This window comes from Trichechus manatus, unplaced genomic scaffold (assembly GCF_000243295.1).
Source record: "Trichechus manatus latirostris isolate Lorelei unplaced genomic scaffold, TriManLat1.0 scaffold00200, whole genome shotgun sequence".
Lineage (NCBI taxonomy): Eukaryota > Metazoa > Chordata > Mammalia > Sirenia > Trichechidae > Trichechus > Trichechus manatus.
This window is the reverse complement of record NW_004444136.1, coordinates 626,778-645,502: the sequence shown is the minus strand read 5'-3', so window position 1 is coordinate 645,502 and position 18,725 is coordinate 626,778. Positions and strand designations below refer to the sequence as shown.

Below are 18,725 nucleotides of genomic sequence, written 5' to 3'. Positions count from 1 at the left end.
AAAGTATACTTGGCTGCTGTTGGGTGGAGTGTCCAGTATATGTCCATGAGATCAAGTTGCTTGATTGTGACATTTATATCTTCTCTGTCTTTATTGAGCTGCTCTCTGGATGTTCTGTCCTTCGCCAAAAGTGGTGTGTTGAAGTCTCCTATTATTGTGGAGTTGTTGATCTCTCTTTTCAATGCTGATAGAGTTTGTTTTCTGTATTTTGGAGCCCTGTCATTGGGTGTGTAAATATTTATTATGGTTATGACCACCTGGTGTATTGACCCTTTAATCATTATATAGTGTCTTTCTATATCCTTTGTGGTGGATTTTACTTTAAAGTCTGTTTTGTCAGAGATTAATAGTGCTGCTCCTGCTCTTTTTTGAGTGTTGTTTGCTTGATATATTTTTTCAATCCTTTGAGTTTTAGTTTGTTTGTGTCTAAGTCTAAAATGTGTCTCTTGTAGGCAGCATATAGATGGAACATGTTTTTTTTTATCCATTCTGCCACTCTCTGTCTCTTTATTGGTGCATTTAGTTCATTTACATTCAGCATAATTATTGGTAGGTATGAGTTTAGTTAGTGCTGTCATTTCGATGTCTTTTTTTGTGTGTTGTTGACAGTTTTGTTGTTCCACTTAATTTTCTGTGCTGAGACGTTTTTCTTTGTGTATTTTCTTTTCATCTTTTTCACTATATTTGATTTTGTATTTGCTGAGTCTTTATATTTTCCTCTTTTATTTTGATGTGTAAGATTGTTAGTTTCCTTGGTGGTTACCTTAATATTTACCACTGTTTTTCTAAGTTTAAACCTGTCTTTCATTTCTTTATATCACCTTGATTTCCTCTCCCTATGAAAAATCTATAACTACATTTTTCAGTTCCCCTTTTTTGTTTCGATGTTGTTATCGTTTACATATTGACATCTCTGTTTCCCTATTTTCATTGTTTGAACTTTGATTTATTTTTGTGACTTCCCTATCTGGCTTTATATCTGGTTGCTCTGTCCTCTGTTCTAGTCTTGGGTTGTCATCTGATATTATTGAGTTTCTAACTGGAGAACTCCCTTTAGTATTTCTTGTAATTTTGGTTTGGTTTTTGCCAATTCCCTAAACTTCCACTTATCTGGAAATGCCCTCATTTTGCCGTCATATTTGAGAGACAGTTTTGCTGGATATATAATTCCTAGCTGGCATTTTTTATTTTTCCTTCAAGGCTTTGTATATGTCATCCCATTGCCTTCTTGCCTGCATGGTTTCTGCTGAGTAGTCAGAGGTTAGTCTTGTTGACTCTCCTTTGTAGCTGACTTTTTGTTTATTACTAGCCACTCTTAAAATTCTCTCTTTATCTTTGGTTTTGTCAAGTTTGATTATAATATGTCTTGGTGACTTTCTTTTGGGATCTTCCTTGTGTGGGGTTCGATGAGCTTCTTGGATAGACATCTTCTCATCTTTCATGATATCTGCCAACAATCTTCAACAATTTTCTCTGTATTTTCTGTTATCCTCCCTGTTCTGGTATTCCAATCACCAGAAATAACCAATAGGTTATTTGTCTTGATAGAGTCCTGCATAATTCTTAGGGTTTCTTCATTTTTTTAAATTCTTTTATCTGATTTTCCCTCAGATAAATTGGTGTCAACTGCTTTATCTTCAGTGTCACTCATTCTGACTTCTTTTTTCTCAGTTCTGCTGCTGTGACTTTCTCTTGAGTTGTCTAATTCTGAGATTTTATTGTTAATCTTCTGGATTTCTGATTGCTCTCTCTCTATGGATTCTTGCAGCCTAATAAATTTGTCATTGTGCTCTTGAATAAACTTTTTAAGATCCTCTGTTGCTTTGTCTGTCCGTTCCTTGGCTTGTTCTGCATTTTGCCTGATCTTCCTGATCTCGTGAAGAGTTGTGTATATTAATCTTTTGTATTCTGCCTCTGGTAATTTCAAGAAATTCTCTTCCTCCAGAAAATTTCTTATTCTTTATTTTGGGAGCTTGCTGAAGCCATCATAGTCTGCCTCTGTATGTGATTTGACTGTTATCTCTGAGCCGTGAGCAAGTTATTATATGTATTTATTTTATGTTTGCTTACTGTGTCCTAGCTTCTTGTTTTGTTTTGATATGCCCAAATAGGCTGCCCCTGTGAGCTAGTTTGATTATTTGCACCTTTGAAGCTCTCAAGTTCTGTCACCCGGCACCAGGTGGTTAGAGCTGTTACTAGGTATGTGAGCCTGGGAGTCTGTTTACTTTTCATGTATGAATTCAGCTTAGGTGTCCAGGTAGTCAGTTGTCAAGTGTGTGATGCAGGCTCTCACTTAGACAGGCATGGGTGGTCCTAGACAGGCATGGGTGGTTGGTGTAGGCACAGGTATCTGGCTGCAGTAGGGGTCACACGCTGAGCAAGGCATGGGGCAGATGGCTGCCCCTGAGCATCTGAGAGGAAAGTGTGTCCTAGTTCCCTAGAGCATGAAGGTGGATGGGTTTCACAGCTGGACTATGAGTACCCAGTGCTGTTGGCTGTAAGGACTGGGGGGCACCACTTATTCTTGAACCCCTGTCGCAAGGGGCTAGGTGGCGTGAGTGGAGCCACCAGTCCTCAGGCCCCTGATGTGGGTAGGTAAGGACCCTGCTTAACAGGCAGAGCAGTGTCAAATGTCAGGAACCTGCCTCTTCACCATATAGCTGAAACAGTTGAAGTTAGACTTCAGGTATATACTGTGTTGTACTGTGGTAATGGGGGCCTACACTGTTGAAATGGGCTCACACAGGTCTGTGCAGGGGTGAAGGGCATTCAAAGTCCATAGACCCCTTATACCTGTGCCTAGGTAAAGGGGCTGTGCCTACCCTGATTTCCTGGCTTAGGGGAACCGGCAGATTATTTTCTCCCTGTTTGTTAATTTTTTCTCTCTCCAAGGCCAGAAGAATGGCTCAGGGCGCATGGCAGGTCCCACTTTCAGTCCAGGGAACTCGGTGGTCACGGAAGTCGGGCTGGGACTGGGTGCAGAACGGGGCGGGTGGAGGTAAATGGGAGAGAGGTTTTTCCCAAAGGGGGTGTTTTTTGATCTGCGTGGTAGGCCAGACACGAATACTTACCTTTTGCTGATCGAGTGCTGCTTTTCACTGGTTCTGGGTGCCTGAGTAGACTCTCTGCTGCTGGGCCTCTCCCGATGTGGAAAGTGCCTCCTGAGCACCACTGATTGCCTCACCATCCACGCAAGGCAATCCGTCGTGAAGGGTGCCAGCTCCCACCGGGTCAGGTCTGGCAACCTTCGCTGTTTCCGAACCATCTATGCCTCCTCCTGCCACTCAGTCTGACTCTTCAACTTTGCCTTTGATGTTCAGGGCTCCTAGATTGTCATATATAATTTATTCTTTTTTTTTTTTCCATGTCTTTGTTGTAGGGACCTCAGGAAGCATCTGACTACTCCACCATCTTGGTGCCACCTCAACAGTTTCGTTTTTAATTAATTGTATTTACTGTTAGTGATACCCTTATCTCTAAAACAGAGATAATACGTTACCTATATCACAAGTTTGTTCTAGGGATCAATTGAGATAGCGAATGCTTATTTATTCTTTCATTGAACAAAATCTTTAAGGAGTACCAATATGTGCAAAACGCTGTGCTACGTGATAGAAAGGTAAATCAGATATGGTTTCTGTCTTAGTCATCTAGTGCTTCTATAACAGAAATACCACAAGTGGATGGCTTTAACAAAGACAATTTTTTTTCTCACAGTCTATTAGGCTAGAAGTCCAAATTCAGGTTGTCAGCTCCAGGGGAAGTCTTTCTGTCTCTGTTGGCTCTGGAAGAAGGTCCTTCTCGTCAAAATTCCTCTGGTCTAGGAGCTTCTCCGCACGGGAACCCCGGGTCGAAAGGACACGCTCTGCTTCCGGTGCTTCTTTCTTGGTAGCATCCAGTCCCCATGTCTCCCTGCTCACATCTCTCTTTTATATCTCAAAAGAGATGCTTAAGACACTATCTAGTCTTACAGATCTCATCAGTATAACTACCGCTGATCTATCTCATTACATCATAGTGATAGGATTTACAACACATAGGGAAGTCACATCAGATGACAGAATGGTAGACAGTCATACAATACTGGGAATCACGACCTAGTCTGGTTACAGATTTTTTTTTCTTTTTCAATTTTCTTGCAAACATTACAAATAAAAATTAATTTTTTTTCCTTTTTTTTTTATTGTACTTCAGGTGAAGGCTTACAGAACAGATAGTTTCTCATGAAACAGAAGTACACATGTTGTTTTATGACATTGCTTAACAAGCCCACAACATATCAACCCTCTAATTTCTCAACCTTTTTTTTTTTGGTGAAAATACACATAGCCAAAGATACACCATTTCAAAAATTTCTACATGCAAGGTTCAGTGACATTGACTACACTGTTCGAATTGTGCTGTTATTCTCACTTAAGATGAAGGCTTCCAGAACAAAATAGTTTCTCATTTAACAGTTACTACAAATGTTGCGCTATGACAATGGTTAACAATCTCACAACACATCAACAATATCCTTACTCAACCTTGGGTTCCCTATCACCAGCTTCCTTGTCCCCTTCTGCCTTCTGGCCCTTGTCACTGGACTCCTGTACCTCGTTAGTCTCATTTGGTTTTACGGGGCTGTCCACTCCCAGGCTGAACAGGGAACCTCGGAGGTGACTTCACCACTGAGCTAAAAGGGTGTCTGGGGGCCATACTCTTGGGGTTTCTTCAGTCTCCTCTACGCCAGTAAATCTGGTCTTTTTTTTTGTGGGTTAGAATTCTGCTCTACATCCTTCTCCAGCTCTGTCCAGAACCCTCTGTTGAGATCCTGGTCAGAGCAGTCAGTGGTGGTAGCCGGGCACCATCTAGCTGTACTGGACTCAGTCCGGTGGAGGCCTTGGTAGCTGTGGTGGTGACAGATATTTTGTGGGGACACAATTCAATCAATGACAGTTTCTCCCTTAAGTAGCTTATAGCTTAGTAGCGAAAGAAAGCCATGTAAAAAATGAAATAGATTGTTGTGGGTACAGTGTATGATGTAGGTTGCAGTACAAAGGAGAGTAAATATGAAAGCCTATGTGGAATAGTTGATATTTGCACTGAGTCTTAAAAGATGATTGAACTGAGTCTTAAAAGGTGCTTGTCAGCTGGTCAAGGGCGGGGAGGGTGGTGTGTAGAGCAGGCTGAGGCCCGAGGTTCATATAATCAGAGGATAGAGTACTAAAGGTGTTTCAGGGTAGGGTATATGGAGAAGCAAAATGGGACTGGAAGATGAGATGCAGGATCTTAAGAGCTTTTCTAAGGAGTGTGAATTTTATTCTGTAAACAGTGGGAAGTCATTGCAGGGTCCTGAGCTATTAAATAACATGACCAGCTCTACATTTTAGAAAGATAACTGGTAGCGTCACAGAGGATAGATTGGAAGAGTGAAGGGCAGGAATCAGGGATCATAGCTAGGCTATCAAAATTGCTCAAGTGAGAGATAATGAAGGCCTGAACTAAACCCTAATCAATGTGGATGAAGAGAGTGGCAGACTATAGAAATATTAGGAAGTTGTACTGTCAACTAGATGTCATGGATGCGAAGAGAAATCCAAAATTGTCCCTAGATTTCTGGATTGAGTTACTGAATGTATGGTGGTACTCTTTACCAAGATGGGGAGTGTAGGACAAGAATGAGGTTTTCACGGAAGATGATTATAATTTTCAACATATTGGATTTCAGGTGTCTTTACAGTGTCCAGATTTCAGATGTCTGTGGAATGGACATACAGGTTATGAACCAAACCACAATCGTTTAAAAATACCTGCTTCTTTAAACACATTGCTATGAAAATTGCGGAGACATAAGTAATATCATCATCATTTGGTTAAAAAAAACAAATATTTATGATCCATATGTCTTCTTGACTCTTGCACCTCCTTAGTGTTCACTTTCTTTTCATGTAGGTTTACTTCTCTGGTATCCTTCTCCCACTCTGAGGCTTTACTCATCCTGAAATACATTCAGAAGTTTACCCACTTCTAGGGAACACTTCCCAACTCATTCTACGTGGCCAGTATTACTTTGATAGCAAAATCAGACAAAGCCATCCAAAGAAAACTACAGACCAGTATCTGTTAGGAATATAGACATAAAAATCCTCAGAAAATACTAGCAAACCAAATCCAACAACGTATGTAAAAGATTATATCCTATGTACAAGTGGGATTTATCCAGGAATGTAAGGTTGATTGAAAATACAAAAATCAATCAATGTAATACAAAACCACATGATCATCTCAATAGACAGAAAAAAGAATTTGATAAAATCCAACACCTCTTCATGATTTAAAAAACAAAACAAAATAACAAAACCTGAACAATCTAGGGATAGAAGGGAACTTCCTCTACCTGAAAAGGGATACCTATGAAACCCTCACAGCTAACGTCATACTTAATGGTGAAAAACTGAATGCTTCCCCTCCTAAGATCAGGAACAAGGAAAAGATGTCCACTCTCACCACTTCTACTCAACCTGTGCTGAAGGTTCTAGGCAAAGCGTTTAGGCAAGTAAAGGAAATAAAAGCATCTAGATTGGAAAGGAAACAGTAAAACTATCTCTTTTTGCATACAACATGATCTTGTATATAGAAAATCCTAAGGTATCCACTAAAAAGCTATTAGAGCTTCTCTATTTGCCTGGACAACAGAGGAAGGAGGAGAGTCAGGAACAAGAAGAGGATATGGAATGTGTGGCTGATTGCCTCCATAAACAAATGCATCCTTTGCCATGAGACCAGAAGAACTGGATGGTGCCTGGCTACCATTACTGAATATTTTGATGAAAGATTCTATAGAAGAATCCTGATCAAAGGGGGAAAATGCAGATCAGAATCTTAAATTCTCATGTTCCCTAGACTGCCTGGAGCCATTAAGGTTGGATGAACCCCAGAAACTATTGCCCTGAGATATCCCCTGAAGTCTTCTTAAAACCAAACAATAATTTAGCTTAACTAGTAAAGAATGTCTGTCTTGAGCATTGTGTTCTTGTAACACCTATCCGTATGGGATCAAACTGACGACAGCAACTCAAAAGATTAGATAGGAACCTTAGGGGGCAGTGAGTTTATGTTAATTGGGGAGGAACAACGCAGAAAAGGAGGGTGAGAATGGTTATACAATTCGACGAATGTAATCACTGTCACTGAATTGTACACGTAGAAACTGTTGAATTGGTGTATGTTTTGCTGTGTATATTCTCAACAACAAACTAAAGAAAATTATATATATATATAACTTAAAATAGAACTACTGTATGACCCAGCAATTCTCCTGCTAGGAATATACCCCCAAAACTCGAAAGCAGTGACATGAACAGACTTTGTATACCAATGTTCATTGCAGTATTATTCACAATCGCCAAAAGGTGGGAACAACCTAAATGCTCATCAGTGGGTGAATGGATAAACAAAATGTGGTACACACATAAAATGGAATACTACTGAGCCTGTAAAAGAAATGAAGTCTTGATACTGCTACAACATGGATGAAGTTTAAGACATGCTCAGTGAAATAAGTCAATCACAAAAGGACAAATATTGTGTGGTCTCACTTTTATAAAAAAACAAGAATAGGCAAAAAATGTATAGAAACCAGAGTTTATTAGTGGTTACCAGGGGTGGGAGAGAGAAGTTTGGTGGGGGGGGGTGGTTATTGCTTATGGAGCACTGATTTCAGTTTATGGTGATGGAAAATTCACACTGATAAGGGTAAGGGTTGCTCAGCCAATTAATATAATTGCTGTCAGTAAGTTGTACACCTGCAAAAATTTTGTACCTGTCGCTGAATGGTACCTGTAAAAAGTTGAATTGGCAAAAATTGTGTAATAGATTTAATACTATATTTACAATGTAATACTACATTTACAACAACAACAACAACAAAAAAGAACTGTTGCTAAGTCTGCTTATGTACAACTGAACACCTCATAGGATTTGGTTGCTTGGTTTGGAGGTTTAGGGTAATGGTTTCATGGGACATCCCAGTTAATTGGCCTAAGATTGTGTTTAGTGTTTGAGGTCTTAAAAGCTTGCAAGTGGCCATCGAAGGTACAGCAATTGGTCTCCATTTGCCTGGATCAACAGAATAAGAAGGAGTGTCAGTAATCGGAGGAAAAAGTAGAATATGTGGTTAATTGCCTCCGTGAACAACTGCCTCATTTGCCATAAGACCACAAGAACTGGATCGTGCCTGATTACCATTACTGAACATTTTGATCAAAGATTCTATAAAAGAATCCTGATCAAAAGGGAGAAAACACAGAACAGAATTTCAAATTCTCATGGAGTCCAGATTTTCTCAAGCCTTGGAGGCTGGTGAACCCCCAGAACTATTGCCCTAATAATCTTTAAACCTTAAACCAAAAATATCCCCTGAAGGCTTCTTAAAACCAAACAATAGTTTAGCTTAACTAGTAAAGAATGTCTGCCTTGAGCATTATGTTCTTTTGAAGATCTGTCTATGGGGGATCAAATTGACAACAGCAACTTGAAAGATTAGATAGGAAACTTAGGGGACAGTGAGTTTATGTTAATGGAGGAGGAACAATTCAGAAAAGGAGGGTGAGAATGGTTGCTCAATTAAAGAATTTAATCAGTGTCACTGAATTGTACATGTAGAAATTGTTGAATCGATGTTTTTTATTCTGTGTATATTCTGAACAATAACAAAAAATAAAAAAACTATTAAAATGATTACAGCAAAAAAGAAAAGCTATTGGAACTAAACAAGTTCAGCAAGGTTGCAGGGTACAAGAGCAATATGTGAAAATCAGTTGTATTTCTGCATACTACCAGTGAATAATCTGAAAATGAAAATTAGAAAATTCTTCCATTTGCAATAGCATCAAAATGAATAAAGTACTTAGGAATAAATTTAACAAAAGAAGTGTAAGACTTGTGTACTGAAAACTACAAAACTGTTGAAAGAAATTAAAGAAGCTATAAATTGAAAAGAATAAATGGAATATTCATGGATCAGAAGACTTAATACTGTTAAAAGAGAATACTCCCCAAATTGATCTACAAATTAAGCACAATCCCTATTAAAATCCAGCTGACTTTTTTGCAGAAATTAACCAGATGATTTTAAAATTCATTTGGAAGGTCCAGGGACTCAGAATAGCCAACAGTCTTGAAAAATGTTAACAAGTTGGAGGACTTAAACTTCTCAATTTCAAAGATTACTATAAAGCTAAAGTAATCAAGGCAGTATGGTACTGGCATAAGGGTAGACATATAGATCATGGAATAAAATTGAGAGTCCATAAATAAATCCTCATATTTACAGTCATTTGTTTTTTTCAAGGGTGTCAAGACAATCCAACGGGGATAGGATCTTTTCAACAAGTGGTACTGGGACAATTGAATATCCACATGCAAATGAATAGAATTGGACCCCTATCTCACACCATACACAAAATTAAAATGGGACATAGACCTAAATGTAAGAGCTAAAATTATACAGCTCTTTGAAGAAATATGAGTAAAGCCTTGTGACCTTGTGTTAAGCAAAGCTTTCTAGATATGATTCCGAAAGCACAAACCAAAAGAAAAAACAGCCAAATTAGACTTCATATCAAAGTTAAAAACTTTTGTGCTTCAGAATACACCATCTAAAAAAATAAATAAATGCACCATCTAGAAATTGAAAAGATACCCACAGAGTGAAAGAAAATAATTGCAAATCATAGATCTGGTAAGGGACTTGTATCTAGAATATATAAAGAACTCTTACAACTCAGTTATAAAGACAACCCAGTTACAAAATGGACAAAGGATCTGAATAAGCCTTTCTCCAAGAAGATATGCAAATGAATAATCACATAAAAAGATGCTCAACATCATTCATCAGTCATTAGGAAAATACAAATCACAATGAGATACTACTTCATACCCACTAGGATAGGTATAATAAAAAAGACATAGAATAACAAGTATTATTGGCGAAGATGTGGAGAAAGTGGCATCCTCATTTATAGCTTGTGGGAATGTTTGGGAAACAGTTTGGTAGTTCTATAAATTACTAAACATAGAATTACCATATAACCCAGCAATTCCCCTCCTAGGTATATATTCAAGAGAAAGGAAAACGTGTCCACCCAAAACTTTTATACGAATATTCATCATAGCATTGTTTATAATAGCCAAAAAGGAGAAACAATCCAAATACCCATCAGCTGATGACTGGATAAACAAAATGTCATATATCCATGCAGTGGAATATTCAGCAATAAAAAGGAAAGAAGTACCAATACTGCTAGAACATGAATGAATCTAAAAAACATGTTATGTGAAAGAAGTCAGTCACAAAAAACCATATAATGTATGATTTTATTTATATGAAATGTCCAGAATAGGCAAATTTGTAGAGATAGAAGTAGATTAGTGGTCACCTTGGGCTGGGAGAGGTGACTGGCAGGCAGTGACTGCTAATGGGTACAGGGTTTCTTTATAGAAAAAATGTTTTAAAGTTGATTGTGGTGATGGTTGCACAACTCTTTGAATATACTAAAAACCAATGAATTATATACTTTAAGTGGATGAATTTTATGGTATGTAAATAAGATCTCAATAAAGCTGTTAACAAAAAAGTTTACCCACCTCTCTAGGAAGATGTGCATTATGTCTTTCTAGTTTTAAGTCCAAGGCTCCCTTTTCCATATTTTCACTGAGTAGTAGCAGTTTATCAATTTGATTTTTCCTATACTTCTAATTATACACTTGTAATTTGTCTTACTAAGGTACCCTGGGTGGTACAAATGGTCAAGCCTTTGGCTGCTAACAGAAAGGGTGGCAGTTCAGACCCACGCAGAGTCTTCTTGGAAGACAGGCCTGGTGGTCTATTTCTGAAAATCAGTCATTGAGAACCCTGTGGAGCACAGTTCTGCTTAGACACACATGGAGTTGCCATGAGTCAGAGTCACCTTGATGGCACCTAACAACAACAATTTATCTTACTACTACTTTTTGTTGTGTTTGCCTCTCATATTCATTAGCCGTATGTTTGTGAGTAGAGATAATGTTATTGGCAACGTTAACCTCAACATAATGCTATAGTGATAACTGTCCTCTGCAAACCCAAATGCTTACTGATTATTTAGTGAGCCCTATTTTTAAGGAGGAGCCCTGGTGGCACAGTGGTTAAGAGCTACGGCTGCTAACCAAAAGGTCGGCAGTTTGAATCCACTAGCTGCTCCTTGGAAACCCTATGGGGCATTTCTGCTCTGTCCTATAGGGTCACTGTGAGTCGGAATCAACTCAACGGCAACAAGTTTGGGTTTTTTTGGTTTATTTTTAAGGACTATGTTAAGACGATTGACATTCCTTTTATCCAGTGTGATTTAAATGTACAGTGGCTATAAGGTTATGGTTTATATGGCTTAGAAAACATAATTTACATGTTTTAGAAGAGGATGTGCATACATTTTTCAAAGTCTTGCGAACATCCTCTGACATGTTGAGTTTGTTTAAATACCATTAACAATAAAACAATAAATACTTGAGAATGTACTATGTATAAAGAAATGTGCTGAGCTCTAGTAAGATACAGAAAATTATCGACATTATATCTGTTCTTAATGATCTTACAGTCTAGTTGGAAGAGCAATTTCAGAGGCAAACGTAAAATATAAGGCTTAGACATAAATAAGCACTAAAATGAGTTCTGGGGCTGTCTGGAAGATTGAAATGGGTCTGAGCTGTTGGGAAGATCTTTATAGAGGAATGAGACTTTCAGATAGACTTGTTAAAAAAATATTCTTGTTTTTTAGGTACAAAACTCAAAACATGAACAACGATATATATAACCAATGTTCAAAGCTGACTTGGCTAGAACTGGAATACTGTTGCTTACAACATATTCCAGAGGAATTAGAAAAGTCAAAGTAATGGATAACAAAAAAGAACCTCCATTCTTCAATGAAGATAACGTGGGACCATTTTACTACAAACTTCCTTTCTATGATACCATGGAGCTCTTCATTGAAACACTGACTGGAACATGTTTTGAGCTGAGAGTTTCACCCTTTGAAGCTGTCATTTCTGTGAAAGCAAAAATTCAAAGACTGGAAGGTACTAGTCTTTATTTTTAGGATATAAGTGTTAAATTTGTTCATTGAGAGTATAATAATTTTTAAACTTTTCTTATGGAGCAAATTTCAAATACATGAAAGTAGAAAGAAAATAGGATAATGAGCCCCCATATAACTATCACAGCTTCAACACTTATACACTCATGAATTACCTTGTTTCCACTCGTTGATTTCCCCCAGACCTCCATCTTCTACAAGATTCTTTTGAAACAAATCCAAGGTGTCATGTAAATGATGGGAAATAATATTTTTAAATAGTTTTTCAACAAGTTATAGTGACATGCAAATTCTGCCATAACCATTTTATAGTAAATTGGAAAAATTAATTGCATTCTCTTTTAGTAACCTTGCTTACCTTTTCTGTACACTGTTTTGACAATATTTTTTTGATTTAAATATAGAGATTTTCTGAGAAGAGTTTTGGCGTTACATTTACATATATTTGAATTTCCCTTAGTATATAGCAGGGGTACTAAACATTTTGCAATATCTCTTGTGATTTGTGAAAAGTGCCATAAGTTAACTTTGTATTGAAATTAGAATCTTACTTTTTCATTGTACTTTTCAGATTTTTGAAATAAGTGGTATTTGCCATTTTTAGTTGTTAAAATGCAGTTTTGACTAGAAAATTGAATTGTTCCATGTAAAACTATATGGATCTTTGCTGATCAAGCTGGTTTAAACTAGCCTGTAATATAAAAGTAGTAACTAGGGTTATCCTCCAGCCCAGTTTAAATTCAGAGTTGTAGAAGGATCCAGAGGGTTGGAATGTTTGATCTCTGAAGTCAAGGATCCTGGTACCTGAGGTTCTGAATATTTGCTGTTCCTCCAGCCCCAGGGAGGGGCTATTGAAATGAGTGACCAGCTGACTCCAATGACCACATGAGCACATCTACTAATGATACATGAGGGTTTTGTCCCCTTAAATGATTTGGTGAGATCTGGAGTCTGAATAGTTTACTTTGACTTTGTTCTGCTTCTTTATTTGATGGTATAATACCATTTTAGGAGCAGAAAGGTAAAACTCTGTTCTGAATAATCTCTTTTATTTTCCCCTTTCTCTTTCATGTATTCCAAATGATCTCTATGTACCAAAAGCACTTCAGAGAGCATCCTGTTTAAATCTCTTAAGGTCAGAAGTAGAAATTTGGACTTACAAAAAATTAGCAAATCACCCAAGGGAACTGTTTAGTTACTGACACAACCAGGACCAGAGTCAAGATATAGCCTCCTTGTCTTCAATAGGAGGTGACATTTTTGGGGTAAAAGCACTGGTTTTGTAGTTACTAGACAGATGAATCGCAGTTTCCAAAAAACCAAACCAAACCCAGGGCTGTTGAGTCAATTCTGATTTATAGCGACCCTATAGAACAGAATAAAACTGCCCCATAGGGTTTCCAAGGCTGTAATCTTTACAGAAGCAGACTGCCACATCTTTCTCCCCTGGAGTGGCTGGTGAATTCAAACCGCTGACCTTTCAGTTAGCAGCCAAACGCTTAACCTCTGTGCCACCAGGGCTCCTAATCCCAATTTAAATATCTATAAAACAAATACAATTATTGGGAAATTATGTAATTAATTATTGGGTAGTATGTACAATGCCTACCGTTAGTGATCAGTAGATCTTAATTTCCTCCTATTTCCCATTCCCTTACTGCCACACCCAGCCCCTTCTCTCTCCCTTTCTCTTTTTTCTCCCTCCCTTTATTCCTTCTCTCCTGTTCTCCATACTTTATATTTTAATCCCAGCGACAGTGGCAGTCATTCTATTCTTTAGGAAGTTTCAAGAGGGCAACCAGCCTTCATGACAAAATAGATTTTAATGTTTTTCTGGGTGATCTTTATATTTCCACTGCCTTGAAAACCAGGAAGACATTTATTTGAAGGTAACATGGTGGGTAAGACTCTCTGAGTTAGATATGAGATAGGGAGGATAGGAAGGAAGAAGTGACACTAATGGGGTTAATCCTGTGGGGAAAATGGTTGTTCTGCCAGACTGTTTCCTTTTGGGCACCTGTTGATGAGTTCAGAACTAGAGTCTGGAGGGGGACAGAAGGAAGGAATGGAAAGAATTGTGGAGAAAGGGTTGAAGGAGTGTCGTCCTGGGTTAGGAATGAAGAGGCTGCAAGACAGAAGCAGTACCTACCAGCGACTATAAATGGGCTTTAAAGGGACAGGAGCGCTGAAGCCAGACTGGCAGATTTCAAATTATTAGCTGAGCAAATTCCTTAACCTTTCTGTACCTCAGTTGTCCTGGCTGTAAATGGGCAATAATAATAGTACCTATCTTGAAAGGTTGCTCTTAGATTAAATGAGTTAATAAATATAAAGCACTTAGCAGAGTACCTATGTTCTTTATGAGGAAAAAATGGTTAACCTGTGAAAATAATGGAGTGATTTGCCATTACAGCATAACCTAATTTATTCTGACTCATTATCATTTTTTCTCTATATAGTTATTCTGTTGCCTAAATATCACTTACTGTATATAGTCTTTTCTCACAAAAGTACAGTTGTACATACTACATTTCTGTATATGCACAGCTCTCTCTTGATCACCTAATCTGTCCATTGCTTCCTTATGCCAATATCACACCGACTTATTTACTGTAATATAATTTATAATTTTTGATCGGGGATAGTGTGAGTCTTTTTACCTTGTTATGTAAAATTGTCTTGGCTGCTTGCGTTGTTAGCTCTGAACTGTTTTGTAGAATTCTGCTTGTAAAATTGTCTGAGCCTGAAGGTTCTGTGTATGGAGAAAAGTACGGGATATATTTTTAACCCCTTGAGTCAATTATGAAGATATATCATTCTGGCAAACTGTTTTGCCTATATTTTCTGATTTATTGCTATGAAATTTTCAGGTGGTCTCTTTTGTTTTTAAATTTCTGCTATGTCTATAGTTCTGGTTCTTTTTCATTCTTGGTTTGTGCCTTCTCTCTCTTGTATATATACATATATATATATGTATGTATGTATATGTATATATATGTAGTACTTTAGAGAAAGGTTTACAGAACAAAGTAGTTTCTCATTAAACAGTTAGTACACATATTGTTTTATGACATTGGTTAACAACCCCACAACATGTCGACATTCTCCCTTTTCAACCTTGGGTTCCCTATTACTAGCTTTCCTGTCCCCTTCTGCCTTCTAGTCCTCTTTTCTTACATATTTTATTATAGTAAAATACATATAACATAAACTTTGCCATTTTATGAATTATGTGTACAATTCAGTGGCATTAATTACATTCATAATGTCGTATAACCTTCTCCACTATCTGCTTCCTAAACTTTTCATCACTACACCTGGAAATTCTGTACGCATTAAGTAGTAACTTCCATTTCTCCCTCCCCTTGCCCCTGGTAACCTCTAATCTACTTTATGTCTCTCTGTATTTGCCTAGTCTAGATATTTCATATAAGTGGAATCATACAATAATTGTCTATTTGTGTCTAGCTTATTTCACTTAGTAAAATGTTTTCAAGGTTCATCCGTGTTGTAGCATGTGTCAGGACTTCATTACTTTTCTTTTTTTTTTTAATTGTGATTTAGGTGAAAGTTCACAGAGCAAATTAGTTTCTCATTCAAAAATTTATACACAAATTGTTTCGTGGCATTGGCTGCAATCCCGCATTGTGTCAGCACTCTCCCCCTTTCCCTTTCCACCCCGGGTTCACCGTGTCCATTAGTCCACTTTTCTTGTCCCCTCCTGCCTTCTCAGATGTTGCCCATTTGATCTCATATAATTTGTTTGACCTAGGAAGCACGTTCCTCACGTGTGTTATTGTTTGTCTTACAGGTCTGCTTAATCTTTGGCTGAAATGTGAACTTCGGGAGAGTCTTCAGTTCTGAGTTAGAAAGGTCTGGGGGCCATAGTCTCAGGGGTTCCTCTAGTCTCTAGTCTCTGTCAGACCAGTAAGTATGGTCTTTATTGTGAATTTGATAATTTGTTCTACATTTTGCTCCTGCTTTGTCCAGGACTCTCTGTTGTAATCCCAGTCAGAGCGGTCGGTGGTGATAGCTAGGCACCATCTAGTTCTTCTGGTCTCGGGGTCGTGTAGCCTATGGTTCATGTGGTCCAGTAGTCTTTGGACTAATTGCTCCCTTGAATCTTTAGTTTTTTTCCCCTCCTTTGCTCTGGACTAGAAGAAACCAATAGTTATATCATAGATGGTCGCTTACAAGCTTTTAAGACCCCAGAGGCTACTCACCAAAGTAGGATGTAGAACGTTGTCTTTAAGAACTATGTTGTGCCGATTGATGTAGATGTCCCCTGAGTCTATGGTCCTTTGCCTTCAAACCTGGAAACTTCATCCCGTGAAGTGTTTAGTTATGTCTAAGAGGTTACCCCGACTGTGCCACTTGTGTACTCTGTTGTCAATATTAATATATGAGGGGCACCTACAATCATGTATTTAGAAATTTCCACCTCCGAACCTGTATCTGCCAGTAAGTGTGTTCCCCTATCCCCTCCCTCACCTTTTGGCATATCTGTGTACCCATTTGTAGATTATTGTTTGTTGAGTCTATTGTTGCAGGATTGTCTACGCTATAGTAGTTACCATAGTTGTCCTTTATTCCTCTGTTCCTCTCAGTGTCTTCTCTTGCCTTGGTCATGTTGTGCTGACTTCTCCCATACTATGTATTGCCTTTCCCTTCACCAGTGTTAACTTGTGTCTACTATCTCTGGTAATTTTCCCTCCCTCCCGCTCCTATCCCTGGTAACCATCAAAGAGTCTTTTTTTTTTTTTTTTCTGTGTGTAAACCTTTTGTTGTTAGTTTATAAAAGCAGTCTCATACAATATTTGTCTTTTTGTGATGGACTTATTTCACTCAGCCTAATGCCTTCCAGATTCATCCATGTTGTGAGATGTTTCGCAGTTTCATCATTATTCTTTATCATTGCGTAGTACTCCATTGTGTGTATGTACCACAGTTTGTTAATCCATTCATCTGTTGATGGGCACTTAGGTAGGACTTCATTACTTTTTATAGGTTAGCAATGTTCAGTTGTATATTTGTACCACATTTTGTTTATCCTTTTACTTTCAACTCCTTTCTACCTAAAGTGAGTCTCTTTCAGACAGCATATAGATGCATTATGGTTATTTTTTATCCAATCTGCCAGTGTCTGCCATTTTAAGAGGATAGTTTAATCCATTTACATTTAAAGGAATTACTATGAGGATTAACAAAAAGAAAACAAAAATCCTCACAACTACACCAAGAAGCAACATCATGATAATCGGGGAAAATATTGAAGTTGTGAAGGATTTCATTTTACTTGGATTTATAGTCAGTGCCCGTGGAAACAGCAGTCAAGATATCAAACAGTGTATCTCCTTGGGCAAATTTGCTGCAAAAGACATCTTTAAAGTTTTAAAAAGCAAAGATGTCACCTAGGACTAAGGTGTGCCTGAACCAAGCCATAGTATTTTTAGTCGCCTCCTACGCATGTGAAAGCTGGGCAATGAATAAGGAACACTGAAGAAGAATTGACGCCTTTGAATTATGGTGTTTGTGAAGAATATTGAATATACCATGGACTGCGAGAACAAACAAATCTGTCTTGGAGGAAGTACAGCCAGAATGCACCTTGGAAGCAAGGATGGCAAGACTTTGCCTCACATACTTTGGACATTTTATCAGAAGGGAACAGTCCCTGAAGAAGAACATTATGCTTTGTAAAGTAGAGGGCCAGCAAAAAAGAGGAAGACCCTCAATGAGATGGATTGACACAATGCCTGCAACAATGGGCTCAAACATGGCAATGATTGTGAGGATGGCATAGGTCTGGGTGGTATTTCATTCTTTTCTGCCTAGGGTTACTATAAATTGGAACTGACTTGATGGTACCTAACAACAACACTGATAAGGAAAGATTTACTTCTGCTATTTAGTCTTTTTTTTCTGTATGTCTTCTATGATTTTGTTTCTCATTCTTCCCTTATTGCCTTTTTTCACATTTAGTTGAATTTTTGTAGTGTGCTGTTTTGATTCTCTTCTTTTTTCCTTGTCTCTGTATATTTTTAGTTATTTTCTTAGTGTTTAACTTGGGGATTACCGCTAACACATTAAACTTATAATAACCCACTTTGAATAGCACCAGTTTATTTACAGTGTGGTTTACACACACACTGCCCCTGTGCGTTTATCTTCCTCCCATCCTTTTTTTTTATTGTTGTGCTTTAAGTGAAAGTTTACAATTCAAATTAGTCTCTCATAAAAAAAATTTATACGTACATCATTATGTGACCCTAGTTGCTCTCCCTATGTGTGACACCACACTCTTCCTTTCCACCACGAATTTCCCATGTCCATTCAGCGAGCTCCTGACCCTCTCTGCCTTCTCATCTGGCCTCTGGACAGGAGCTGCCCATTTAGTCTCATGTGTCTCCTTGAGCTAAGAAGCACAATCTTCACAAGTATCATTTTATATCCCTTAGTCCAGTCTAATCTTTGTCTGAAGAGTTGGCCTCGGGAATGGTTTTAGTTTTGGGCTAACAGAGAGTCCGGGGGCCATGTCTTCTGGAGACCTTCCAGTCTCAATCAAACCATTAAGTCTGGTCTTTTTACTAGAATTTGAGTTCTGCACCC

General features: G+C 38.0%; 1 protein-coding gene across 1 annotated transcript in view; it reads left to right on the top strand.

Annotated features, from left to right (window-relative positions):
- The first annotated feature begins 9,334 nt into the window (after positions 1–9,334).
- ZFAND4 (zinc finger AN1-type containing 4) overlaps positions 9,335–18,725 on the top strand; it is a 103,895-nt gene continuing 94,504 nt past the window's right edge. The window contains exons 1-2 of the mRNA XM_012558956.2: positions 9,335–9,472; positions 11,799–12,099. Coding sequence (XP_012414410.1) covers positions 11,838–12,099 — 262 coding nt within the window. The 5' untranslated portion in view covers positions 9,335–9,472; positions 11,799–11,837. The remainder of the gene's footprint in view (positions 9,473–11,798; positions 12,100–18,725) is intronic.